Source organism: Pipistrellus hanaki (genome assembly GCF_964339955.1).
Source record: "Pipistrellus hanaki genome assembly, chromosome: 2".
NCBI classification, from domain to species: domain Eukaryota; kingdom Metazoa; phylum Chordata; class Mammalia; order Chiroptera; family Vespertilionidae; genus Pipistrellus; species Pipistrellus hanaki.
The window spans coordinates 116,367,110-116,389,970 of NC_140504.1; the positions used below are offsets into that span (position 1 = coordinate 116,367,110).

At 42.7% G+C, this 22,861-nt stretch overlaps 1 protein-coding gene across 1 annotated transcript in view; it reads left to right on the top strand.

Moving 5' to 3' along the window:
- LY86 (lymphocyte antigen 86) overlaps positions 1 to 22,861 on the top strand; it is a 53,507-nt gene that overhangs the window by 26,500 nt on the left and 4,146 nt on the right. Inside the window, exons 4-5 of the mRNA XM_084871930.1 lie at positions 1,021 to 1,149; positions 21,281 to 21,333. Coding sequence (XP_084728056.1) covers positions 1,021 to 1,149; positions 21,281 to 21,333 — 182 coding nt within the window. The remainder of the gene's footprint in view (positions 1 to 1,020; positions 1,150 to 21,280; positions 21,334 to 22,861) is intronic.

Consider the following 22,861-nt stretch of genomic DNA (forward strand, 5'->3'; position numbering starts at 1 on the left):
CTGGGATCAGTATATCTGGCAGAGAAAGAAAATATTTTGAGCCTAAGTATTGATATTTTGCTCAGGAGAGAGTTTTTGTTTAGTTATTTCAGCAACAAACAAGTCTATTGCCAGCAACATGACTAGTCTTTGTGTTATTTCATTTTCCAGACAACTCATATAAGTTCTTCAACCTTACCTCAGTTAAAGGCATGCAATATCTTCTCACTCCACCCCAATCAATGAGCTTAAATGCTTTCTGATTGTTTATATTTGTATGGTCATGCCATCACAATTATAGTTGTATGGTCATGCCATCACAATATTGCTATAGTTACTGGAATATCTCCTTTCTAAAAGAGTTTATCAAAACCAGAGCAGAGAATTTAATAAACTTAGCATGGGGAGTCAGTCCACAGAGATGGAGGGAACATTCCAAGAGTCCAAAGACGCTCATGCATCTTTGTATTTCTCAAACCTCACACAACATCTGGACCCTATAGCAGCAGCTCAATAAATGCTATGAGGAGAGGCAGAGAAATTCAGAATGAAAGGAGAATGGAGCAGAACATAAAAAGAGGAATGGAAGAAAGTTTCAGAAAGAATTGGAAGCCAGCACTGCAGAGCATCCTGAAGCTTCCTGTGTGACTATGCTACATCTGCCCAGCAACAGTGTGGGTGTGCAAGCTTGCCCACACCCCAGCGCTATCAGGGAATACCTGATACTATGGGGCTAAAAAGTGATAGAAGCCAGACTCCTTCCACATTAAGGGGCCATGGCATCAGGGTAGGGGAGCGCAGCAGATAAACTACCTCCTCCAAGCAAATCAAGTTTGTGAAAGCACCTCATCTCATACTCAGGGCTGGCACCACAATCCCCTGCACCACTGCCCACATGCTGTTTTGCCAAGAAAACAGTTCCCTGTGCAGCACAAACTGCTGGAAATGCAAGTTCTTGGGGCTCATACTTGTATAAATTCTGAATGCTTTGAAATGCAGGAAAACCCACACTAGGTAAAGCCCATCTCTTTTTTTTTTTAGGAGAGGACATCAAAGGGTTGTTTCTTGATGCAAGTCTCCTGAGGGGAGGAGAGTCCGTTTTGAATTATTCCTATCCCATCTGTGAAGAGGATCTTCCCAACTTTTCTTTCTGTGGAAGAAGGAAAGGGGGTAAGTTGTCTGTCTTTCTCACTGACTGCTGAGCCCAGGAACAAGATCTCTGCTGAGGTCAGGACACCTTGGGGGGATCTGGGCCTGCCCCTCACCTGAGGACAAGTTTCATCTCATATGTCAGCATCTAAGTGCTATGTTGTATGCTGTTACATAACAATAATCCTAAGGCTGGTCCACAGGGCCTACCTGACAAGGTGAGTGTGAAAATCAAATTGAACACCTACATATAAGGTACTTTATAAACACAATGTGTGTTAATTGTGGCACTTTATTTATAAAAATAAAAATAAGAAAAGGAGGGTTGGCAACAGAAAGAATCAGTAGCTTCCTGAAATCCATTGCTGTTCAAAGTGTTTCCAAGTTTCTCCTCAGCAATCTTTTTACTGGCAAGGTCTCCTCAATATAGGAATGGATTCTGAGAAAGAAAAAAAAGGAAGAAAGCTTTCTGACTGTCAGCATTTTACTGTAGTCTTTCTCACTTGAGTCGTTGACTGATGGGGCAGTAGGAGGCTACATTCAAAGTACAGATGTGTAAAACCCATTGTATAATATTATTGCTCTTTCTCCACCCACTAGACCCCATCCCTGCCACCCATACCTCAGTAGTGCCTAGGAGCACCCCCTCCAGCTTGTTCCCTCCTCACATCTCCTCCCAGTTTTAAAGAACTGTGAGTGGTTTCAATCCTATATAATAAAAGGATAATATGCAAATTGACTGAATGGTGGAATGACCAGACCACCAGCAGCCCCTCAAGCTGGCAAGCTCCACCCCTGAGCAAATCCCTGGAACCCAATCAGGGGTAGAGCCATCTGGCAAACTGGCCTTGTCCATGGCCCCTTGCCCATCTGGACCACCCTCAATGGAGGCGTGACAGCTGGACCCCACCAGTGCATGAATTCATGCACTAGCCTCTAGTAGAATTAGTAAAACAGAAGAGATATTATCCTCCAAATTAAAGTGTTCAATTCCATTTGGCAGCTCAAAAAGCTGGTTTTGCCTTATTCAAATGCTGGACAGCCCTTCAGACATTTATTTGCTTTGTTGTCATGGAGTTGATATCTGCATAGACATGCTGAGAAGCCAGAACTTGGGAAATTGCCAAGAAATTTCATATAGCATAAAATGATCAGAAAAGTAACATACAAATGCTACATGAACAAATAATTATGTAAACTACTAAGCCAGAGAAACTAAAACCTTAAATTCAGAGGCTTCTTGAGTAATTACATTTTTTTTTAACCCACCCAGCAACCTAGTGCAGGAATTATGCTGTTGAAAAGAAATGATGACTTCTAAGATTAGAATTAAGAGAAAAACATGCACCAAGGTGGACCTAAGGCAATACAAACCCAAGCACAAGCTGCTGCTGACATTTTAAATTGAAGCAAAGTCCCTCTGGGGTTCATAGGTCCTTCTTAGCAAAGCAGTGAGAAAACTTGGTGTCCAATGTGGGCAGCCCATTATGGTGCCAGTTGCAGCTGAATTGTTTGATACTTCCATGGCATTACAGTGCACCCGCTACAACCTGCACCCAGCTGGCTGTAATCCGAGTCAGATAAAAACACAAAATGGGTCAGGTTTAATGAGACTGTGTGGACAAAATGTTCTCTTTTCTTCTGCATCTTCCCTAGCTAGCTAAGACAAGAGCACATTGGATTTGAAAACCAAGTGATAGTCTTTTGGCATTGGTAATTTGGGGGCAATAGCTTGTAAGTCCAATCATAGTGGATTCACTAAGTAGAGTATTGTTGGGCCAAACTAAGGTATTTAAATGACTTTGTATTAGGTCTAGTAATAATTAATGTCGTTTTCTAATACTTTTTTAAATCGAATTTATTTAAACAATACAACAAAATTTAATCAACAATATAGTTGCCGTTGTTTTCTACTACTTGTGCCCAATGCTCAGGAAGCATTTTAATCCCTCTGTTGTAAAATTCTTGTGATTTTGATGCAAAAAATTCGGTCAATGCATTTTTGAGGCATTCTTCATTATTAAATTTTTTTCCAAGAACAAAGTTTTGCAAAGAACGAAACAAATGGTAATCGGAAGGGGCAATATCAGGAGAATATGCAGGTTGAGGGAGAACTTCCCATTCCAACTGGCGCAGTTTTTCAGCAGTGATTCTTGCAGTATGCGGTCGTGCGTTATCGTGGTGAAGAATTACGCCCTTCCGATTAATCAGTGCGGGTTCTTTTTCTCTTAAAGCTTGGGCTAACCTTTCCAATTGGGCACTATACACTGCACTTGTAATGGTTTGGTTAGATCACATGTGTCAAACACAAGGCCCGCGGGCCAAATCCAGCCCGCCAGGCCTTGCAATGTGGCCCGCACCGCGCTGTCATCACTGCACTCCGCTGTCAGTTTATGACATTGTCAGTTTATGACTGTTCAGTAAACCATTCGGCCCACGATTTAGGCTGGATTTTAGATTTTGGCCCCTTCTCTGATTGAGTTCAACACCCCTAGGTTAGATGGTAAAAGTTCATAATGAAGAATTCCTTTAAAATTCCACCAAACACACAACATCACTTTTTTCGCATGCAAGTCAGGTTTTGGCGGGGGCTGCGGAGCCTCATTTTTGTCCAACCATTGAGGCCGCCTTTACAAATTAACATACAGCACCCATTCTTCATCTCCGGTAACAATTTGCTCTAAAAACGGCAAACGGTTTTGACGAGAGAGGAGCGAACTGCAAATTGTGACTCTTTGATTACGGTTGTTGTCAGTCAACTCATGAGGAATCCATTTTCCAAACTTTTGGACTTTGCCAAGTGCACGCAATTGATTGGAAATTGTTTTTTGTGAACAATTTAAAGTTGTCGCAAGCTCTTGTTGGGTAATTTGAGGATTTTGCACCAAAAGAGCTTGAAGAGCTTCTTGATCAAAATTGGACACACGGCCTCGACCACTCTTGTCATCTAACGAAAAATTTCCCTCGCGAAATTTCTCAAACCAACGCTGGCATTTTCTGGCGCTAACTGCATCTTGACCAAGAGCACTACAGATGTTTTTTGCAGCCTCACTTGCTTTTCTTCCTAATTGGAACTCGTAAAGCATGCAGTGCCGAATATGCTCTTCATCCACCATCTTCTTAGCCCTAGTTTTGCAACAAAAACCAAACCAAACACAAACTTTTTCAAGCAAAACTTGTTAATTGCACTTCACACGTTCTGTAGATACCACGTGTTTGAAGGTTATGTCAATACAAGTCAACGCCAAGCAAGATTTTAAACGAATGTTTAAAACGACATTAATTATTACTAGACCTGCTAGGAGATTCTAAAATTACAGAAAGACAAACATATAAGGCTGTTGTTAAGTGACAAAGAAGCTTACTATAAAAGAGTAATCAATACTGCATCCAGTTTTTATTTAAGTATATATAAATATATACACCAAAAAAAGCTTTAAAATAGCACATACTTAGGTGCTCAGTAGTGGTTATTTCTAAGTAATGGAATTGCAGATCTTTATTTTTATCTTTTTTTGGAAATCTATTTTTATTTATAATAAATACTAGAGGCACAATGCATGGAATCTGTGCATGGGTAGGGTCCCTGACAGCCGGGACCTCCCTTCTCCAGGCTGCCTGTCACTGCCACTGGCCGGGGTCTCTTTCCCCCAGTGGCTGCCTGTCGCAGGCCAGGGCCTCACTTCCTGAGGTTGGCTGGCTGGCCGCACCCCCTGGTCAAACTCCTGGTGGAACTCCCAGTGGAGGGGATAATTTGCATTTTATGCTTTTATTATATAGGATACATGGTTACCCCTTTAATTATTAGTTGATAGTTGTAGAAAAGACTAGAGAGGATGAATTATCGTTCGTAAATAAGAGTTCTATAAAAATCATAATCTACTTAATATTTACTAATATTTGGAGTTAAAAAGCAATTTCTGAATCAAAGTGTTGCATAAAATGTCATGGGACTATCTACTATCCATTCTATATCTTTTCTCTGGGGCACCTTTAGTCCCCTCTACCCAGGTTCATTGAGGGCCAAAATGGGCCACTGTTTTAATTTCTATCCCATTAATGCTAGTTTAGGTCTTTTCTCTGCTGGTCACAGGGATTAATCTGCTTTACTTTATCTTCATGCTTTTAAACTGACTCCATCAGCTCCATATCAATTAAATTGAATGTTTAATAACTACACCCAGTTACAAACATTAAGGAAGGAAGCTGCAGCAACTTTGTTAATATTTAAGTAAAGAACAGTAATGCTGGTAGAACCTCTATGTGGTTAGTCAGATTTTGCCTCGTCCACAATCATCAACTGCACCCTTTCCCCAGGTTACATATTACTTAGTCCCATGCTGTTGTCTTGGTTACACATTAGTTAGGCACATGTGGCTTCTCAGCCATGAAAACATAGCTAGTCTAAGTTGAGATGCACTGTAAGTATAAAATACAAACTCAATTTTAAAGACTTAATATGAAATTGTTATATTGGTTATCAGTTTAGATGATAATATTTGGGATCTATTGACTTGAATAAAATATATCATTATTACATTTATCAACAATAAAAATATTATTAACATTGATAAAATTAAGTTTACCTATTTAAATGTGCCCCCCCCCAATAAAAAAAACACACATACATGAAATTATACATACAACCATCATTATATTTCTACTAGAGGCTTGGTGCACAAATGCATGCATGGCTGGGGTCCCTCCCAGCTAATTGTGGCTGATCAGAGCCAATCCAGGTTGGCTGGCCAGGGGGAGGAACCTTGGGAGGTTGGCTGACCGCAGAAAGTTGGCTGTGGGAGCACACTGATCACCAGGGAGCATCTCTTACATTGAGTGTCTGCCCCCTGATGGTCAGTGTGCATCATAGCTACTGGCCAGTCATTCAGTCATAATGGTCACTTAGGCTTTTATATATAGAGACTAGAAGCCTGGTGCATGAAATTTGTGCACTTGGGGGTGTCCCTCAGCCCAGCATGCACCCTCTCCAATCTCGGACCCCTCTTACAATCTGAGACTGCTGGCTCCTAACCATTGGCCTGCCTGTCTGCCTGATTGCCCCTAATCACTCTCCTGCCAGCCTGAATGATACCTAACTGCTCCCCTGCTGGCCCAATTGCCCCCAACTTCCCTCCCCTGCAGACCTGATTATCCCCAACTGCCCTCCCCTGCAGGCCTAGTCACCTCCAACTGCCCTCCTGTGCCAACCTGATTGCTCCCAACTGCCCTCTCCTGTAGGCCTGGTTGCCCCAACTTCCCTCTCCTGCAGGCCTGGTTGCCCCCAACTGCCCTCCCCTGCCAGCCTGATAGCCCACAACTGCCCTCTTCTGCCAGCCTTTTTGTAGTTGCCATCTTGTTGTAACATGGGAGCAGCCATCTTGTGATGATGTGGGGGTGGCCATTTTGTGGTGGCCATCTTGTTGTAACATGGGAGCAGCTATCTTGTGATGATGTGGGGGTGGCCATTTTGTGGTGGCCATCTTATGATGACATGAAGATACGAGGGTACAAGGGTGTGAGGGTCACCTAGGCTTTTATTAGTATAGGCAATGAGCATTATAATCTCCCTTTGCAATTTTCAAGATTCCCAGATCAATTAAATCAGAATCTCTGGAGGTAAGAACCAAGCCAGGTGATTTCAATGTTCAGCCAAAGCTGAGGAAGGAGAAGGACCTTAGCCCAGGTAGGTATTGCACAATATGTGCCAAGGACCTTTCCAGACAATAACTACTTTACTGTTTGTACCAACCTTATAACATATAGAAACTACTGCTATTAGCCTCATCTTATATTATAAAGATGTAATATGCAAATGGTCATTACGCCGTGAAGTATAACAACTGACCATGTAACGACCAGATCACGGATCAGCAGGAGGTTGGGAGAGTGAGCTACAAGTGGGTGGTGGAGAGCTACAGGAGGGGCAGGGCAGCAAGCTCTGAGAGGGAAAGACAGGGTTGGGGGGTGGAAGGAGCTACAGGAGGGTGGGGCAGCGGGCGGAGAGCTACTGGAGGGTGGCAGCGAGCTACAAATTTGTGTGCAGGACTATTAGTGTTAACATATAAGGAAACTAAGACCTAGAGTGGTAAGTAACTTACCCTAAGTCACAAAGCCAGCAGGCAGTGAAGCTGGGTTTCTCTCCAAAAAGTTGGGCTCCAGAGACATGCTCTTATCCTGTCTGCTACCTATCCTCTTGTAACATGAATGAAACTGCTGGAGAAGTATATCTCATTTTAGCGCTCCACTAAGACTGAGAAGTGATCAAAAGACATGACCAAATTATAGAAAGTCATCATTTGGGGGCATAACCAGCCATTATATAAGGCAGTGTTTCTCCAAGTGTGGTCCCCAAACAAACAACATCAGCAGCATCCAAGAAATTTTAACAATGCAAATTTTTACTTTCTCCCCAAACTTACTAAATTAGCAACTCTGGGCTTAGGGCTTACAATTATGTACTTTAGGTCACCAGTCAGCAAACTTCTATAAATGACAAAATAGCAGACATTTAGGCTTTGCAGATTATATTTTCTCTACTCAACTCTGCTGTTTTATAGTATGAAGGGGGCCACAGACAATATGGAATGAATTGTGCTGTTTTGTTTTCTCACCTCTATCTAAGGTTTGCCCTTAAAGCTCTCACTTTCTGTCAAAAGCTTGATTTCCTTTCTGAATGAGTGCCCATGGAAATGCCCACTCTCTTCAGGGAAAGCTGACATTTAGCCATGGAGGTGTGACCCATTCCCACAGCCCCAACAAGCTTACCCCACAGTCGTCTGACTTCTCCCGAAGTCTGGGATTGTCAGCAGAAAGCAACACTACAAACAAGGCACCCACTGCCTGTCTAACTTGGAAATGAGCTGAGTTCACCCCTGTCTCTTTAATTCTCTTCTGATTTATCAAGAGTTCAACACACCTTGATGTCCATTTTCAACAAAATGGGGTTCATTTTGTTCAACAAATTTTCTAGAATATCCCATTTTAGGAAGATAAGAGTGAAATAATAAGTGAAATAGAGCAAAAAAAAAAATGATTGTAGGATTTATAATCTGGGAAGTATGGATAAGCCCCTCTAAGACCCACTCACTCCCCCCCCTCCAAAAAAAAAACCAAAAACATGTAGAGTGAAAATTACTCAAAGAAATATGGGGCTCATGTTTTGGCTGTCTATAATATATTGTAAAGGGCTATGTAAAGAGCAGACTCTCAACTGGATATGAACCTGGAGATCTGGGCAAAGAGTAAATACCCTGTTTCCCCCAAAATAAGACAGTGTCTTATATAAATTTTTTCTCCCAAAGTTGCGCTAGGTCTTATTTTCAGGGGATGTCTTATCTTTCCATGTGCTAGGTTTTATTTTCAGAGGATGTCTTATTTTCGGGGAAACACGGTAGAATGAAGATAGGATCTTCACTCTTGATAACAAAAGACACATCAACTGTTAAGCTTGTTTCAGCCCAAGCCTCTTGGAGCTCTAGCCAGGGTAGGTCAACACAGGCAAAGGGCAGTGGCTTCCCAGTACTAAGTAGTAATTAGCTTTCAAAAATGATTTGTTTATTGTTTTATGGATTGACTTGTGGCTATCAATTATACCTCCCCCTTTGCCAAAACCAGCGTGTGTGTGTGTGTGTGTGTGTGTGTGTGTGTGTGTGTGTGTATACACTGGGTACATACTATGATTATAAAGTAGGACACTGTGATTGACATGGTTGAAACATGGTGAAAACTCAGGCGGACTTGATCTGACATGTGTGACAGATCCCAGAGAACTGCTGGTGCGGCATGCACCACCCTGTACATGAGCACTAAGCACTTTTAGTAGGATCAAAATCGATTATGAAATACATGTACCAGGTATTAATACACCTCACTTCGTGCAGTATGTAAGCTACAGAAAAAAATTGGTTGTGGATTTAATTTTCATGCATCTGGAAAGCTTGCAATTAAATATTGCAGTGACACCTTTTATAGGCTGAAGAATCATTTAGTTAAAAAATAATTGTTCCCTGATGTATCTTTTGTGTAAATCTGAACTTCCCTACTTTCACTGTTCAAAATGGGGAATACATCATAATTAGAAGAATTTCAATGTACGACAGAGTAGATCCCATGAGAAATGTATTTAAAGTCTGACATGACATCCATGACAGGGCAAATATTTTCTCTGATAGCAGCTACGAGATTCTTCAATAATACTGATTTTACATGTACAGATAAGACAAAGATACAAGCATAGCAGGTACTCAGGTTGGCTCCCTGTCCTTCCTCACTTGTATTGGCTAGAGCATTTCTCATCTGTCCCAGTTCATACTGAACACACGTGTCAAGCCATCCTTAAAACATCTTTAATTGCTGAGCCTTCTCAATCTTTGTAACTATTCAAAATTCAGTACTAACAGCAATTCAGATTTCATTGGCTAGATTTCTATTGCCTTAGCTATCTCTATTTCTATGTGCTCCTTTTCACAGGTTTATATAATGGAGGACATTTGGAAATTGCCTTAACTTGGAAAAAATCATATAAATGCTCTCTGCAAAATGCCTTCCACATTGCACTTCTCTAGTAAAAGATGAGCAAAAGCCACCTTCCAGGCAAGTGCTACCTGGAAGAAGCTCCACCGTTAATCTATGCCAATGACCTAACACCTCCATGAAGCACACCCACAACCATACACCCCTACAGTGGCCTCATTTCCCATCTGTTTAACATCCTCTGCACCGGCATTAACAAACACACGCGTCAGGAGTGCGGTCATTGGTTTGTGCTATAGAAGGAGAAGGCCTCAGTTTTAAAGCATGTCTTCACCAGGATAGCACTTCTGTCCTACCTGTTTGTTCACCTTCATTTTCTGGGCCATTAGACCATCTGCTCAGGCTTTCTGCTCTGCTGGTCCCTGCACTTGATTCTCAGTCTCTCCCAACCACAGCTGCTGGTTCCATCCTTCATCAATTATTGCTAATAACCCCGATGACAGAGTGGCTTAGGTGGGACCTCGTGGTTTCACTTCCCAGGGATGAATCAATAGATCTGCAGGGCAAGTGATTCTCTGCCACCTGGGAAATGGCAGTTTCTCCAGCCACCATCATTTGCCCTGTCATTTTGTAGCTGCAGGCAGCATGCCACCAAAACCAGTATTATCCTGAAAGAGTGTTCTTTTGCCTGCCGCATCGCACTTGCTGCATGAGAAGCAGGGCCCCGCCCAATCCGGTGATTCTCCAGCCTGAGCAGCAGCATCACCTGGCAGACTTGTTCCACCACAGACTGACAGCCCACCCCCATTTTACAATTCTGTACACCTGGAGAGAAGCCGGGAAATCTGCGTTTCTCACAAGTCCCCAGTGAGGCTGGTGCTGCTGGCCCAGGGACCACACCTGAGAGCCACCAGACTAGCATAGAATAAGCACAGGGTTTGAAGCTAGATGCACAGAGTTGGACCTCTACTGCTATTTATCGTTACGTGACTGCAGGCAAGTTCATCTCTCTGAGCCTCAGTTTCTTCATCTGTACGATGAGGAAAATATGAGTAACCTTATAGGACTGTTATAAAGACAAAATGGGATCATCTGTGTGAAGGAGTTAGAACAGAAAGCTGTTTGGCACAGGGTAAGCACTCAATAAGTGATAAATGCTCGCCACTTCCTGCAGCTGATTAGGGATTTCTCAAGCAAGGGCCCTGAGCCCTGAAATCATCCATCTGCCAGTGCAAGCCTGCATTTTAACAGGCCTGGAGGGGCAGTACAGCTTTCGAGCTTAGAATTTAAGGCTTTTTTCCCCCAGAGATAACAGAAAGTTGACTTTGGTCCAAGTTGTGTGTCCTCTAGTGGCTGACAAAGTGGGGGCTGCAGACCTGCTTGCACCCCTGGGGAGAAAGCCCCATTTGCACTTCTCAGAGAACTGGAGATTGGCAGCACCAGCAACTCAGCCTTAGCCTTTCTTCTCTTTGTGTTTTACTCTTTGTTTGCATACTTCAAAATGTTTCAGGCAGCTGTGAGTACAGGGCAGCAGCAGCTGCTACAAATTCATAGAGAATCAACAAAAACAGCAGTTTAGTATGAATTAACAAGAACTTCCCACTTACTCTGTGAAAAAAAATAGAGCTAGAAACAATGGTCACCAAAGAAAGGCACCAGCAATGACCAAGCCTAAGAGGACCTTTTCTTTCTAAGAAAAAATAAAAGCCAAACAAACAAAAGGAAACGCATTGCCTATTATGAAGTCCTACAGCTTGGGAGCTTCGCCTCCTTCCTCAAATTCAAGCCTTTTAGTAAGAACCAATAATACGGGAAACTCCCTCAACATCAGCAGGGTCTCTGCTTAAGTTTAGCTTAGCACATTGAGACTAGTGATGATCTACGGCCAGAAGCATTTTCCATTTTCTAACACAATACAAGCTCCTTTACAAACCAGGGGCCTCCTGTGGAATTTCACAAGTCTGCTCAATGACTCACACTCGCCTTGTTCACTAATCATTAGGAAGCTAATTAAGGAGGCTGACTGCCAGCTCCCCATGTCACATCAAAGCTCTGATCCCAGGGATCAGTGGATTTGCATTTTATCAAGCATCCTGAGAGCTCTGATGTGTGTGGACCCAAGAGGCCCTCAAACTGCAAAAGCTCCCCCGACCTGCTCTCCCCCCCCAACCCATGATGTCTATTTCATTATTTCCAATCACATTGCTCTTTCCTGTTACTGTCCCAGGTTTCTGGAGATCAACTCCATTTCTTCTCCACTCTCTCCTCCCATCACTATCTTCATTTCCATTTCTAGGAATCCAATCAGCCCACCAATTCACAAGTTGTATTTTGAGAGTTAAGTGTTTATCCACAGAAATCCAGAAATAGATTGATAGGGAAAATAGCTGAGCTTCTCTTTCCCTCCTAACTGCCAGAGTTATGTATCTCCTGAAGGGAACTGGGGCAGTAAAGACAGAGAAATACAGTTGAAATGAATCATTTCACTTTTTGAGCCTCGGTTCCTCCTCAATGACTTCATAATTGACACTCTCTCTAGATTCTAGAGTCTAATAGGGGTGTCGAACTCAATCAGAGAAGGGGCCAAAATCTAAAATGCAGCCTAAATCGCGGGCCGAATGGTTTACTGAACAGTCATAAACTGACAATGTCATAAACTGACAGCGGAGTGCAGTGATGACAGCGCGGTGCGGGCCACATTGCAAGGCCTGGCGGGCTGGATTTGGCCCGCGGGCCTTGTGTTTGACATATGTGGTCTAGAACAAAGCCACTAGCCACCTGTGGCTAGTCCACAGTGAGATGTGCTCTAAATGTAGAATCCACACTAAATCTTAAAGACTTAGTGCAAAAAGAAAGTATAAAATAATTTTATAAACATCTTTAATATTTTTATATTGGTTACCTATTGAAATTATATTTTTAATATTTGGGTTAAAATACATATATTATTAAATTAATTTTACTTGTATCTCCTATTTTTTCAAATGTGGCTACTAGAAATTTTTCAATTACATAAGTGGCTCACATTGTATTTCTATTGGACAGTGCCAACCTAAAGCTGCTCTGTCCAGGTTGGCAACCACTAGTCACATGTAGCTATTCAAATAATTTACGTTTAAATTAAATTTAAAAGTCAGTTAATCAGTCAAGTTAGACACATTTCAAGTTCTTAATGAGCACAAGTGGCCAGTGGTCACCAGATATGAGGTTGCAAGCATAGGCGAGCCCCATCTCTGCAAAATGCTCTCTTGACAGCATTCACCTAGTACCTTCTATGTTGCTCTAAGTGTTTTTTAACAGTCTGTCCTAAACACATTCAGATTCATGTATGTTAGCAATTTTACTTGCTAGCTCAGCTGTAGGCCCAAGCACCTTCCATTTTGTCCAAATCCCAGATCATGGTGGAGAGGTGGAAGCAGCAGGTCCGTGAGTGAATAACCCTGGAAGGGGTCTCATTTGATAGTTCCAGATGGTCCATTGCAAGCACACAGTGGATGCTTAAATAACATTAAGTTTCTTTAGTAGTATAAGGCCACAGAGAGAATCTCCCCAGCCTGTTTGAATGGTCTAGTTAGTTAAGATAATTCATGTAGCCGAGACCGGTTTGGCTCAATGGATAGAGCGTCGGCTTGGGGACTGAAGGGTCCCGGGTTCAGTTCTGGTCAAGGGCATGTACCTTGGTTGCGGGCATATCCCCAGTAGGGGGTGTGCAAGAGGCAGCTGATCAATGAATCTGTCTCATCGATGTTTCTAACTCTCTATCTCTCTCCCTTCCTCTCTGTACAAAATCAATAAAAATATATTTTTAAAAAAAGATAATTCATGTAGTAAGCCAAACTCTAATTAAGTATTTATGAGCTCCCCAGTATAGTCATGATTCTGAAAAGGACCAAAGCAATGATGACCAGAACACACTGACCCAAAGGGGCCAAATAACATGGAAATAATATTGGAAATAAAATTGAGGTCCCCTTAGCAATAGGAATAATCCTTCCAATAGAGGGTCACCTGACAGGGCCAGAATCCCAGAGTTTACAAATGCAGTTTCTCAGAATGCACTATATTGCAGGTCCACTATTCAGTGACAGTAAAATGCCACCCAACCAAATGGAGCAAACAGAAACTGGGGCTAGCTGTGCACTTCTCCTCTCTCTGCTGTTTCTTTGTTTTCAAAATTGCTGGCTCCCTCACAGCCTCTAATCACCCCTGTTCCTCCTCTTCTGGGCAGAGCTGTGGTCTTCATCTCCTTGTCCTTCTCTCAGCCCCTGTCTTCTCCCAAAGGGAGGCCCCTGAGCCCCACAGGGACAGTGCAGGGCATTCATTCTCCTTGCTGCTCTTTGGAACAAAAGTCATAGAACAGATTATGTGTTTAAATTTTGCTTCTTGGCTGGGTGGTTCTGTCATCAGAAACAGGTTTCTGGAACTTCCCATAGCTCATATGGGCCCTCATATGAATTAGGAGACGGTGCGCTTTTCACCAGGAAGCGTTCTTAGTTTGGGGTCCTCCCAGCAAAGTCAGAAACAAAGAACTGGTGGTAAATAGTTTATTGGAATGTGAGGTCAAGAATCAAGAATAGGAGAGGAGCAAGAGGGACTCAGTGCAAGAGGAAGGGCTAAGAAGTGAGGTGTCAAAAAGCTGATGACCAGTGTGGGGATCTTGGGGAACTATAATGTGTGTTTCAGAATTGTCCCTCTGAAGGTTAGGAATCAATGGCATTTATCCCTGATTCCAAGTCTTCTAAGTTGAGGATTTCCCCAGGGAACAGAGTCCCTAAACTTCCCTCCATGAGCATCTTTGCAGCAGGCTAGTGTAGAAGGGCAAGCACCTGACCTGGGATAGGCAGAAGTGCAGCTGATGCTCACCACAGCTGGCGTGACCTCAGGTTGGGCAAGAGGATGTGCACAGGACACCAGAAGTATCTGTGGGTGGGGGCCAGCCTAGCCCCAGGCTGCACAGTCCGGCGCAGTGGGACAGGAGCTAGATTTCTGTTCTCACTACCTACCCCATTGGCCGGGCCTTGTCTATGCAGCTGTATGTGGTGTGGCTGCAGGACCAACTCTGAGATGGTACAGGTAGTCCTATGCAGTGTAGCACAGACAAAAAGGACTGCAGGTGCTCTAGAGAATAACATAAAAATGGCTGGGAGATGAAGAAACGGAAAATTAGGACTAAAGAATACTACAAAATATAAACACTGGGTCTATCCTAGAGCCACCTACTCACACTGCCTGGAATCCATTGAAACCTTGAAACCTCAAGGTTCTCCGGCCCCACAGGGATTCTGGCACAGCCACATTCACCCTGCAGGCAATGGGCACTCTTCTGAGTTTCTAGCCCCAGGCAAGCTCATTATTAATTTAAATGATACCTAACCAAGAACTGGCTCTGCATCCTGTGGGACCAAAATGCAACAGCCTCCAGGCCAGAGACAGAAAAAAGCAGAACTCATGGCAGCAGCAGGAAGAGGTAAGGAGCAGGGTGCCTGGCCCCGCCCCCTGCCAAATCTGGGGTCTCTTTAAGGAAATACCCAAAGCAGGGAGAGGAAGCAGACTATGTTTAGAGCTCACCAAAATAACCTAATGCACTAGCTCCCTCTCACTCCAAAGAGGAGGCTTTTGGTCTGCCTGCAACATTCTCCCCTCCTCCCTCCTCACCTGGGCCCAAGGCCCACAGGAGCTGCTGCAATGGGCCTTCCCTGATCCTGAGGGCTCCACTCACAGGAGGACAGGGTGAGGGCTGTGTTCCTCTAGCGCATCGCTGTCTTCCAGCCCCCGCTGCACTGGGCAGGTAGAAAAGGGGTTCAAATGCTGAATGAATAAATAAATAAATAAATAAATAAGTGATAATTTTAAAAAAATTGTTCTGAACTCTATATTAGCCTGTCAAGCACTTTCATAATATTTATAAATTGGACATTTTTGTAATAAATTTAGAAAATGAGGGCATTTCAATAGCAAGGACTAGGACATGGCAGGAAGGCCATGCACTGGACCGGGCCACATCCTGGTTACTGAGAACCAAGGGCCGGGCCATGGCCCTGGGTCTCATGTCAGTCTAACCCAAAACCCTCTGTGACGTTTCATATTCAATTTCCTCTCAGAAAGACTCAGGTGCCAACCACACAACAATCTGGGTCAAAAGTCCTATTCACAGAAATGACTTCAGGTCTTCAGAGCCAGAGGGTGAACTTCTTTAATTCACTGTACATTGAAACTGATAATGATTTTAAATGAAAAAAAGAAAGAAGTGGTAGAGATATACTGGGGCTTTTTTAATAGTACTGAGGTGTGAAAATGTTAATTAAAGGAATCTCAGAATCAGAGAAGATCTGAGAAAGGAAGGAGCAGAAATTTAATTTTAGGTGTTGTTTCATCAGGGTTTAAAAAAAGACAGTTTCTGCTTTGCTTGCAGCAATTCTCATGACTTCATGAGCCCCCAGAACCGCTCCTGTCGAAATGGCAAAGTGTTTGATTTAATTACTCCCTCTCACCCCAGTAAAGAGCCCATTAATAGTGAAGAGCACTAATTAGTAAATTACCAAATCTTTGAACATTAAATGAGCAAAAGGTTTGATATCATTCCCATGGTATTCTTCAAAGAGCCATGCTCAGCCTTTTTACTTAAGCAGAAAAGAAAAAAGAAAAGAAAAGCAACAACAGGTCTTAGTTGTGTACATTGGCTTGGCAAAAATTCCCAAACCCAGTCTTGCTTTGTTCCTCAGCAGCCACCAAGTGAGCCCTCATACATCATATTCAAGAACAGTAATATAACAAATGATTACTATTTCTACCCTTACGAGGAATCTGACTTTGCTCAGCAAGTTTGCATACAAGTTCTTAAGTCCTTTTAACGCCCTGAAGGAGAGGAACCCTATTGATATTCTGCAGTTAGGAAGCTGAGTCATAGGATGGCTAAACAAATTGCCCACCAACACTTAGTGACTGGGAGAGGTGGGTCTGGATCCCAAGTGTGTGTCCCTAGGTCAGGTCGTCTGCATATTGTCACTTTAGAACAATAAGTAGAAACATAAGTAGGCATAACACATGCCCAAGAGCATCCAGTCGGACCAGACATGGACGGGAACACTCAGTCCCCGTCCTTGGACTCTGCTCTTGAGCCACACTGTGTCCCATAGCCTGACGTCCAGCATGAGTGATTTTTATTGGCTCATGCCCTCAGCAGTCCCTGAATTGCAAAAGGTATAAACCTATTCTTGTCAATGAAAACAAAGACATTTTCTCAAAAGGAGTCACAGAATCAATGAGAAGGCTGCTATGCCCGGCAGCTCTAGAGACCGGTGAGTTGAAATGAAACAAACCATCTCTTGCCAGGAGAGATTGGTCCTGGGTCTCTCTGTTCTTCTCTCAGCATCCTGGTTTGGGTCAGAGATTACCCACTGGGAAAGAGATATTTCCCTAAAATGAAATCATGTACTGTAGCTGGAGCACTGTGTCGCCCAATTCCAGGGGGCACCCTAGAGTCTAATGTGAGTGGCCTGCCCTCAGGTTGCAATACACCAGCAATACAAATGAATCCCAGCCCGCCCCTCTGAGCCTCTGCACCTGTGATGTACACTGCCCTCACACACCACTGGCTCCTCATAGTTAACGTCGGTATAGCTTAATTATTGCTTCTCCAGGTGCACTAGAAGATTCTTAAGGACAAGATCCAGAATGTTAACATCTCTGTTTCAAATACCACATAATATAGAGTTTCAATTTCCAATAAAACTCCCCATATCCACATCCAAATACATACTTTCTTTTAAACATGACTGGACCAGTACATATAGTGCCATAAAATGGGGGTGTTGGCCATCTGGCACACACTGCATTTGCATGCGATCCCTAGGAAGGATAGATATGCTGAGGACATGGGCATTTAACAGAAGCCAAAGTCTATACTAAGAACAGTCTCCTGGTAGAAGTTCAGCCTCAGATTGCCCTGGCGAGGCCTTTTTAAAGGAAAATTATCCTCACCCTCCTGGTATTGTTCCACGTGGACAGCTACTCTTGCTGCAGCCATGCTGCCCCTGGCCCAAAGCCCCTTGTAATGTGGAGAGTTTGATCTTTCTGCAAATATTTACCAAACAGGTCCTGTGTGAAGCAGGAAGTCTCTGGGTCATTAAAAGAGCTCAGTAGCTAACAGCAATAAGCATGTATTCACCTCTGTCCTCCTCCACCATCCCTTCTCCCTCATACCAGGTCAGTTGTTCTGAGTGATTCATTCCCTAATCCATCCTCTGTGTCAGCACATCCCAGGCCCAGACACTTCCAGAGGGATACAATAGCAAGAGCAAGAATGAAGTTGGTTGGCAAACCCATGTCCTGACTCTGGAGCTGCTCATTCAGTAACCTCATTCAATAACCATACATGGCACCTAGTTGTGTGTCAGACTCTGTGCAATGTGCTCAGAACCATGCAAACAAGAAGGCACAGATGCCCAGTCTAGTGAGTAAAGCAGCCCTGTAAACAGATGATTACAATTCTGGGTGTTCACTGATTCAAATGGTTCACATAATAATCTTGTCTACTATCATATCCAGCACCTTGAATAATACATAATTTATATCAGATGGACCCCAGTCATGTGGATTCACTGTACATTTAAATTGGATGAATATATTAAAGGCTAACACTTAATGATTGCCTATCATGTGCCAGGGGCTGTTATAAGAGTTTTACATGTACTAACTCATTTGATGTTCACAAGAACCCTGTGAGATGGATGCTATTATCACCTGCCCTTCCTAATAGGGAAACTGAGACACAGAAAGGTCAGATGACTTACCCAGTTAGTAGGAAGAAGAGCCAAGATTCAAACCCAGCCAGGATAGTCTAGCCCCATAGTCTCTGCTCTTAGCCTCTGCTTATAATATGCTACGTGCACAGTGTGGGGAGGCAGTCACCCTCTGAGGAAATAGACAAGGTTTCATCCTTTCTCCTGACTTAATATTGACATGGATGGACCACTCAGCACCACGATACCTCAATTCCTCAACTTCCTTACTTCTAATAACCTTTTCCATCATTCCACCTCAACTGTTCTATCCCTGCCTCCTACTATCAACTCTGCATCCTGATACTGCCAGTAAATGCTTAACTTCTGAAATCTGAGTCAAGCCTTCTGACCTTTGGCCTCACCATATCCGTCCAGCTTACCTATTCTATGGCCTTAATTGCAATGCTGGAGACTCCATTCAACTGACTCCACCACTGTTTTGCTATTAACCAACTCCTCCTGCCTTCATTTTTTTTCTTACCCTCCTTAGATTCCTTGCTGTTATAAGCTTCTCCCTGTATCTATTCCTAGTAGCCTTTGCCTTTCTCTCCTTGTCATTTTTGTCCAGTAAAACTCTAATCCAACCATCTACCCTCTCTATTTTTGCATCAGAGCTACTGAATGTTGCTGAGAAAGTATAAATCTGAGCCAACCAGAGAATCTTTAAATTCATAGCCACAAGCCTCAAAAAAGCACTCAACAATGCTGCCTAGTAGTCCTACTGTGTTTTTCAAGTAAATTTCTTCCCCACTGTCCATAACTATTGTATGCCATCTTCTTGCTCCTCAATGAGCCAGAGTCATCACCCTCAGGTTTTCCTTACATCTCTGCCCATGACCTTCACTGGGGAAAAAAAAAAAAAGAAAGAAAGAAAACAGAAGTAATCAGTCTGGAGCTCTGTCATTGGTCCACTGACCAATCTACAAATCTATCTACATCTGAACCTGTACTGCTGTCTTTTCAACCTCATAACTATGGGAGCAATCTTTGTGCTTCCCTCAAAAACAAATCCCTCCCCTCTCATTTTCTTAAACACTCATTCCTTCAGTTATTTCCTTTCTTCTGCATCTTCAATCCCTCTCTTTCTACAAATGACAAACATAGAGCAATATCTCCTGTCTTAAAGAAACAAGCCACTCAACTCTACACTCTCTTCTAGTTGTTCATTTCTTTTTTGCTTCTCTCTATAGAAAGCTTTTTCACTTTTTCACTCTTCAACCCACCCTATTTGGGCATTAGTTTTCACTTCTCCAATGATCTTGTCAAGGCCACTAAATGATGTCCATATTGCCAAATCTACTACAAATCTTTGCCCTTAAACAAATTTTTGATACCATGCAATACAGTTGATAATACCCTCCTTTTTAATTGATTAGAGAGAAAAAGAGAAACATTGATGTGAGAGTGAAACATTGACCGGTTGCCTCCAGAATGTGCCCAAAAGAGGGACAAATCTATAACCTAGGTATGTGCCCTACCAGAACTTAAACCTGCCATCTTTTTGTGTATGGGATGATGTTCCAACCAACTGAGCCACACCCTTCTCTTTTGAGGAGCCTCACTTCTTTGATCCATCCACTTCTGGTTGCCCCCCTCTCCACATCTGTTCCTTCTTAATTGCCTTGGCTGGCTTCTCCTTCTCTGTTCTTCTCCTGGAGTTTACAGGGTTTCAGGAGTGGTTCTGGCCCTTCTCCCTTTTCTACCTATTAATTTTATTTTCCTGGGAATTGGAGGGGGGGAGGAAAGGGTGCTCTCATACTGTCCTGTGCCCTTATCACCATATACATGTTAATGACTCCAATATTCATACTCTATCCCTAACCTCTTTCAAAAATTCCAGATTTATGTATCCAACTGCTCTCAAGGTCCCTTAGTAATCACCCCAAAGATAGAGCTTTTAAATCACCGTCCCCACACAAACTTCTTCCTCCCCAGGCTTTCCTATCTCAGTAACTGGCACAGCTATCTACCCAGGTGCTCAAGCCTAAACTCTCCTTTGCCCTCACTTCACATGCAACTCATCAGTAAGTCCTGTCTCCCAGTGTAGTCATGATTTTATTAATTTTTCTTCATCACTTCCATCATGCTTCACTAATCCATCACTCTCCTTAGCCACTGAATGGCCTCTATTCTAGGCATCTTCTCACATTTGTCATTTGACTTTTTACCACTTTTTTTTACATGGGTCCTTTTGTTCACTATACTTCAACACACTCATCTCCCTCTGTCCTTCCTTCCCAAACTCTTGTCCATATCAGGGCCTTTGTTCTTTCTGGTGCCCTGGGGTTCTCTTCTCCCAGATCTTTCAATCATCACCTCATTCTCCTCCCTCAGGGCTTATCTCCAATGTCATCTCTTTAAAGATACCTTCCCTGACCAGCCATCCTATCAAATATGATATCTCCCAGTACATACCTTTGGAAGCATTTATTGAGTGCTTCCCAGACACTGGTGCTTTACATTGATTAATTCTTTTATTTTTCACAGCTTGATGAAGTGAGCATTGTTGTTGTCATTATATTCATCATAAAAACAAGGAAATTGAGCCCAAGGAGGTAATAACTGTCCAAGGTCAAACAGTCTTCAGAGATGGTTTCAGGATCTAGAAGGAGACTTCAGGTAAGGTGACCGAGGCAGGTGGTGTGATGGTTAAGAGGCCTCTTACCATCACACCACCTGCCTCGATCACCTTACCTGAAGTCTCCTTCTAGCACTTTTTACAATCTATCTACTGTTTATGTGCTGTCAGTGTCCTCATTAGAATATCAGCAGTGTTTGGACAAAGATCTTTTTCTTTACCACTGGATCCCCAGGGCACAGTGAGCAGAGAAAATATGAGAAGTCATTTTTGTTTTAAATGGTTGAATAACACTATGCATGCTTTCTATATTTTTCAGAGCAGATTTATTATGCTGGCCCTGCCAGTAATCTTGGATTTGATATTCCCAAGGTAAGGTTTTGTTTTGCCATTTTGTTTTGTTACTTAATTATTATATTGAGCAGTTTCTCCAAGAACAGAATGATGAGGTTGGTGGATAAGGAAGAGGAAGGGAGGAGGAATAGGGAATTAAACAGTTAACCCTTCATAGGCCACTAGTAAGAAAACCCTCTTTCAGCAAAGCTGATACCTAATAGTGGGCAATTTCAAATGTTTGACACACTGGTTTTGTCATTTTGGTATTTGACATTTTACATCATGTCGAACCTTTGGGGATCCTTTAGTTCAGTGTTTCCCAAACTTTTGACATATGTGTACCCCTTCTATAATTTTTGTAACGTTGAGTACCCCTCTTACTCATGAGAAGGTAGAATTAGGCTCAGCTAAGCAAGGTGCAGTGCATATCCCCACCAAACTCTCCCCATACCTCTAGGGGTACACTTACCACACTTTGGGAAACACTGCAGTTCAACACCTCTCACGTAGAGGGATGTGTCCCTTCAGGGCTGCCCTGCCTGTGGGGACTCCATGTTACTGCAGCTGCTGGGGTGTGGGAGGCAGGCACAGGCTGGCTGTCTTTAGAGCTCAGTAAGGCTGGCCTTTCAGAGAAAGGACTAAACACAACCATGAGAGCTTACAGTGACCCAGTTAGCGTCCTTACACTGCTATTCAGGGGCTGCCACCGAGTAAATAAAGTGTCCATATCTTGAGTGTTCACAGGAGAGCCTCACAGTTAAGAGTAAAATTTTCCACTAATTCCATTTTTCTCAAAACAATGTGATTTTATTAGATGGCTGCATGTAAGCAGCTCTGACATAAGCCATACATTTTCAATATGCTACTCCTCAGAGAATCTTATGGAACAATATAAAAACAATCAGAAAAATGTAATAATCTTATTTTTTGTTTTTAACATCATCATTTTTGTCCTCCAAAGGGTCTCCTTCTTCATAAAAAAATATTTGTTTAATTTCATTTCATTTCTCTTGTGTTTTCTTCTATCCTAACTTCTGGTTCCTAAGGTCAAAGCTGTGGTGTCTGAAGGCCATCTGGGACCTTCACCATCATTCCTCGAGCATCTGGGAACTTCCTTCCCTCCTCCCCCGCTCTGAGGTTCTTCTTCTCCAGAGTTTTTTGTCTGTGCAAGCCTTTCAGTATAATATGAGTTTTGCAAATTCTCTTCATTTCTAAAATGTGGAGTTTAAATTCTCCAGATAGATTTTTCTATAAATCTTTGTTATTTGAATTGTTTTTCCTTATTCATTTTCTTTCTGATTCCCTCCACCCCACCCCATACACACACACACACACACACACACACACACACACACACACTGGAGATTGACTTAAAATTTGCAAACAATTGACTTTCATCTTGCATACTTTCGTCTTGCACTATTGGCTTTCTTTTTTTTTTTTTTAATAAATCAGTTTCTGTTAGCAATTGCCATGAAATAGAAGGGGAAAGAACTCATGGAATCCCTCTGAAATAAAATTTACCAATTTTATTTCTGTACAAAGCTTTGTTGCCAGGAAAGAT